General features: G+C 39.8%; 1 protein-coding gene across 1 annotated transcript in view; it reads left to right on the top strand.

The window, feature by feature from the left end:
• The window catches only part of MALT1 (mucosa associated lymphoid tissue lymphoma translocation gene 1), a gene marked incomplete at its 5' end in the record, with an annotated part of 34,327 nt that overhangs the window by 4,344 nt on the left and 25,653 nt on the right, over positions 1 to 4,330 (top strand). Inside the window, 2 exons of the mRNA XM_009579746.1 lie at positions 2,327 to 2,448; positions 3,604 to 3,754. Coding sequence (XP_009578041.1) covers positions 2,327 to 2,448; positions 3,604 to 3,754 — 273 coding nt within the window. The remainder of the gene's footprint in view (positions 1 to 2,326; positions 2,449 to 3,603; positions 3,755 to 4,330) is intronic.

Here is a 4,330-nt window from a genome sequence, read left to right on the forward strand (position 1 = left end):
GGCTACAGGTGCACATTGCCAGGTCATGTTGAGCTTCTCATCAACCAACACCCCCAAGTCCTTCTCCTCAGGGCCGTTCTCAATCCATTCTCTGCCCAGCCTGTACTTGTGCTTGGGAGTGCCCCAACCCATGTGCAGGGCCTTGCACTTGGCCTTGTTGAACTTCATGAGGTTTGCACGGGCCCACCTCTCAAGCCTGTCAAGATCCCTCTGGATGGCTTCCCTTCCCTCCAGCGTGTCGACCGCACCACACAGCTTGGTGTTGTCAGCAAACTTGCTGAGGGTGCACTCAATCCCACTGTCCGTGTTGCCGACAAAGATGTTAAACAGCGCCAGTCCCAATATGACCCCTGAGGAATGCCACTCGTCACTGGTCTCCACTTGGACATCGAGCCGTTGACCACAACTCTTTGAGTGTGACCATCCAGCCAATTCCTTATCCACCATATGGTCCATCCATCAAATCCACGTCTCTCTGACTTAGAGATAAGGATGTCATGCGGGACAGTGTCAAATGCTTTGCACAAGTCCTGGTAGATGACATCCAGCTGCAATGTGTTTTCATTAAACTATAAAGAAGGAACTACTTTCTCCCAAAACAGGGAAATAAGAACTGACTCTAAAAAAAATTAAATTTTTAGTATGTATACCTATTTTGTATCTGATTGTTCATTTCTGAGAGTAATGAAACGGTGATGAAGTGGCCCTGTACTGTTCACTATTTCTGTGCTTTTGCTGTAACTAGTTGTTCAGGGTCTAGCTAGGACAGAGTTAATTTTCTTCATAGCAGCTCATATAGTGCTGTGTTTTAGATTTTTGGCCAAATCAGTACTGATAATACCAATGTTCTAGCTTTTGCTGAACAGTGTTTGCACAGCATCAAAGCCTTCTCTGTTTCTCCCTCTGCCCCCCCAGTGAATAGATTGGGGGTGTGCAATAGTCTGGGAGAGGACACAATCGGGCACATGACCCAAACTAAACGAAGAGAAACTCCATACCATATAACATCATGCTCAGCCATAAAAGGGAAAAGACCGAGTTTTGGAGAAGCTAGCCGTCTTTTGCTTGGGAACTGGCTGGGCATCGGTCTACCCACGGGAGGTGGTGAGCTCTTGCCTTTGCGTCACTTGTTTTGTTTTGTTTTCTTCCCTATTCTTCCACTCATCCTTCACTTATTAAACAATTTTTTTTTGTTTGTTCGTTTTATTTTGACCTCCAAGTTTTCTTGTTTTTATTCTTCCTTTCCCTCTTCCCCCATCCCACTTGGGGTGGGGGACTGTGTGGTGCTTATCTGCCCACCAGGTTAACCCACAGCTCTAGTATTGTAGCAGCTAGTCGTTAATGTGTAGTATTCCTTGTGGTCCCACTGGGGTTGTTAAATGCATTTTACCATCCATAGCAAATAATGCTTTAAACTAATGATTTTTGATGGCTTATCAGCTCAGTGTTGCTGAACACCTTGGTGATAGATCCATGTGTTTTTTGACAGCAATGTGAGGTTAAACTTTCTGTTCTGCAGTTGATCCGCCTCCCCGATGACCTTGGTTATACCAGTGGATCTGTGTTTGGGGTCATGCTGTAACTAGATCTCTGGAATGGTCTAGGTTAAGAAAACAACTGGATCGTATCAGACTGGTGTCAGAATTTCACTCACGCTATTTCCTGGCAGTTAAAATTGAAGTGGAAAATTTTACCTTGCAGACTGGCAAAAGAAAACCCCAGCCCTGTGTTCTACAGGAGTCAAAGGCATAAAGCTGAAACCAATGTTTCAGCTGATAAGGTTGCATGAGGAATAGTAGAAAAACGCACTCTGTTGTACTTAAACTAACTCTTACTGTTTTGATCCATCCCTCAGGCTGTGGGATCTTAATCTGAAGATTAACAATCTTAATCTGAAGATTAATCTTAATCTGAAGATTAACAACTCGAAGTTGTTGGGAGTGAGCAAACTTGTAACACTGAGAATACCTTTCCCAGAAGGGATCTGTGATGCCATTGGAAATATTATTTGCTGTAGTGAGTAGAGAGCAAGAGGGATTGAAGTATCCTAAAATTAAAATCTCTGAATGATCTACTTTAAATCTTCAAAAAACTCTGTAGAGTACTTATCAATTTAAGCATGGATTTTGTGTAATGGAAAACAATTTTGAATGTTTTAAAGTCATATAACTCATTGGAACTGCGTGTATACACAGTACAAACAAATTAATTTCAAGTATATTTAATGACGGAAACTTCCTTTGCTCAAAGGACAATTTAAATGCTAATTTAAATTGTGGAATTGTATTTCTTAATAACTTTCCTATGTGTAAATTCTTTTTTAAAGGTATAAAGATTGTTGTACAGCCAGATTCTCAAGCAGTGCTCTCTGGTCAGGTCGTCAAGCTGTGTTGTTGGGCAACAGGACACCCATTTGTGCATTACCAGTGGTTCAAACAGGAAAAAGAGGTAATAATTGGTACAGAATATAGGGGTTTTTAAGTGGTGAAAATAATAGGTAATGATTTTGGCTGATACTTTTTTTTTTTTAAAGACTGTTACTGTTATTTACAAGGAGAGAAGATTGGTATATATACTAATAAAAATAGAAGTTTAAGAAATGCTGCATGATTACCCTACCAATGTGCTAAAATAATGAAGTGGTTCCTTATATTCAGACCACTTCATCCTTGGAGGTTAATCTTGGAATGTGACAGTAAGGATTGTTTAGTCCTTACTAGTAAGGACTAGTTTAGTTGTCTCTTAGCCTACCAAGAAGTTTAACACAGGCTACTGAGAAACTGCCACACTGGAACAAATGCCAATCACTGTTGGTCTTGGACAGATGGAAACTGGTTTCCTAAGAATGAACAGTTGAAGGCCTGAATTCGGTGGTGCCACAGACTTGTTCAATAAAATACTGGAATGCATGTGAGCTAGTGTCTCTGGAATTTGAATGGCAGCACTTATGCCCATGTTTCTGGTCCAGGTTATCTTTCTAGAAGATGAATGCACTTTTTTTTCTTAATGTTATTTTATTGTAAGTACTATTTTTAAAAATGCAGTAAGTTTATGGTATTTTAAATTGCTGTTAGGACTTAAATTTTTAACTCATTTTTTACACCTTTCTAAAAGTTTATCTAGATCATCCAAAATACGGCTTAAAAAATACGATTACAATAATTTCCTGCTCATTACAGTTAAAATATAGATGTAGTAAAAAATTATTTTTCTGTGAACGAATGTTACAGTTTCGTGGTCATAGTTGAATATATTTTAAGATTAGAGCTGAATGTAATACACATGTGCGTTGGAGTAGTGCTTAAGAAATTATTCCAAGTTATTTGTGGAGAAAGGTAAAAATTATTAATTTCAGGAAGAGCTTTTCAACTGGCTTAAAAGCTCAGAATTGTCTTAAGTACAGGCATATGAATTATTCTTGGAAGAAAGTCTGTCTCTGAGCTACTAAATACATAGAACAAGACTTTCTCATCCAAAAGTTTCAAGTAAATGAAGGAGTTGAGGCTGGTGTTATGGACATTGAAATAAATATTCTGATGTTGGATCCTGGCTTAGATTAAATCAATCTAAATTTAAATACTTCTTGGTTCATCTGTAATTCAGGTTCCCCATGGTAATTCTCCAGAGCTGGTTTTGAATCCAGTGAATGTAAACGATTCTGGCTTTTACATCTGTCGAGTGAACAGTGAATCTTCCTTTGTATTCAGTCGGTGGGCACGACTTGAAGTTTGTGATCTCCAGGGTACATCTCATGGTGAGTGGCAAAAACATTGTCTTCTGAAAGTCTGTCTTCCCACTTGTTAGAGGAACTTGGGTCCCCGTTGCTGCCTTGCACAGATGTGAAAGAGGGCTGATTAAAAATGCGGTATCTGATTATTGGGCTCTTGTGCTGGTCACAAAAGTAGAAGAGAAATAAAGTTCCACAATGGTGGGTAGGAATAGATAGATGGAAAACATACACAGTCTCAGATCCTTTTAATTCTTAGAGGATCCTTGGACCAGAAAAGCAGTTCTTTAACTCTCTTGTTGTTTACCTGTTTACCTCTTCTTGTAACTTGCTAGTGACTGGACACACACGTTCTTTTCTGAATGTCTGCCCCATGGGCTCTGGCCTAATAGTCAGGACTGTTTGCTCCCTCTTCATCTGTGTGCTGGCAGCCTGAGAAGAAACGTATTTGGGTAAAGGAGAATCGAATGAGATTCTCTGCCTTCCTAGGAAGAATGTTCTCTGCCTTACCTAGAAGGTCAGAACAGTAAACTACAGAAGAATACATGCATGCTGGAGGCCTGGACGCTTTAGAAAACGTAGATACTGTGGAATGGAAAGAGT

The sequence above is a fragment of the Fulmarus glacialis genome, unplaced genomic scaffold (assembly GCF_000690835.1).
Source record: "Fulmarus glacialis isolate BGI_N327 unplaced genomic scaffold, ASM69083v1 scaffold14866, whole genome shotgun sequence".
Classification (NCBI taxonomy): domain Eukaryota; kingdom Metazoa; phylum Chordata; class Aves; order Procellariiformes; family Procellariidae; genus Fulmarus; species Fulmarus glacialis.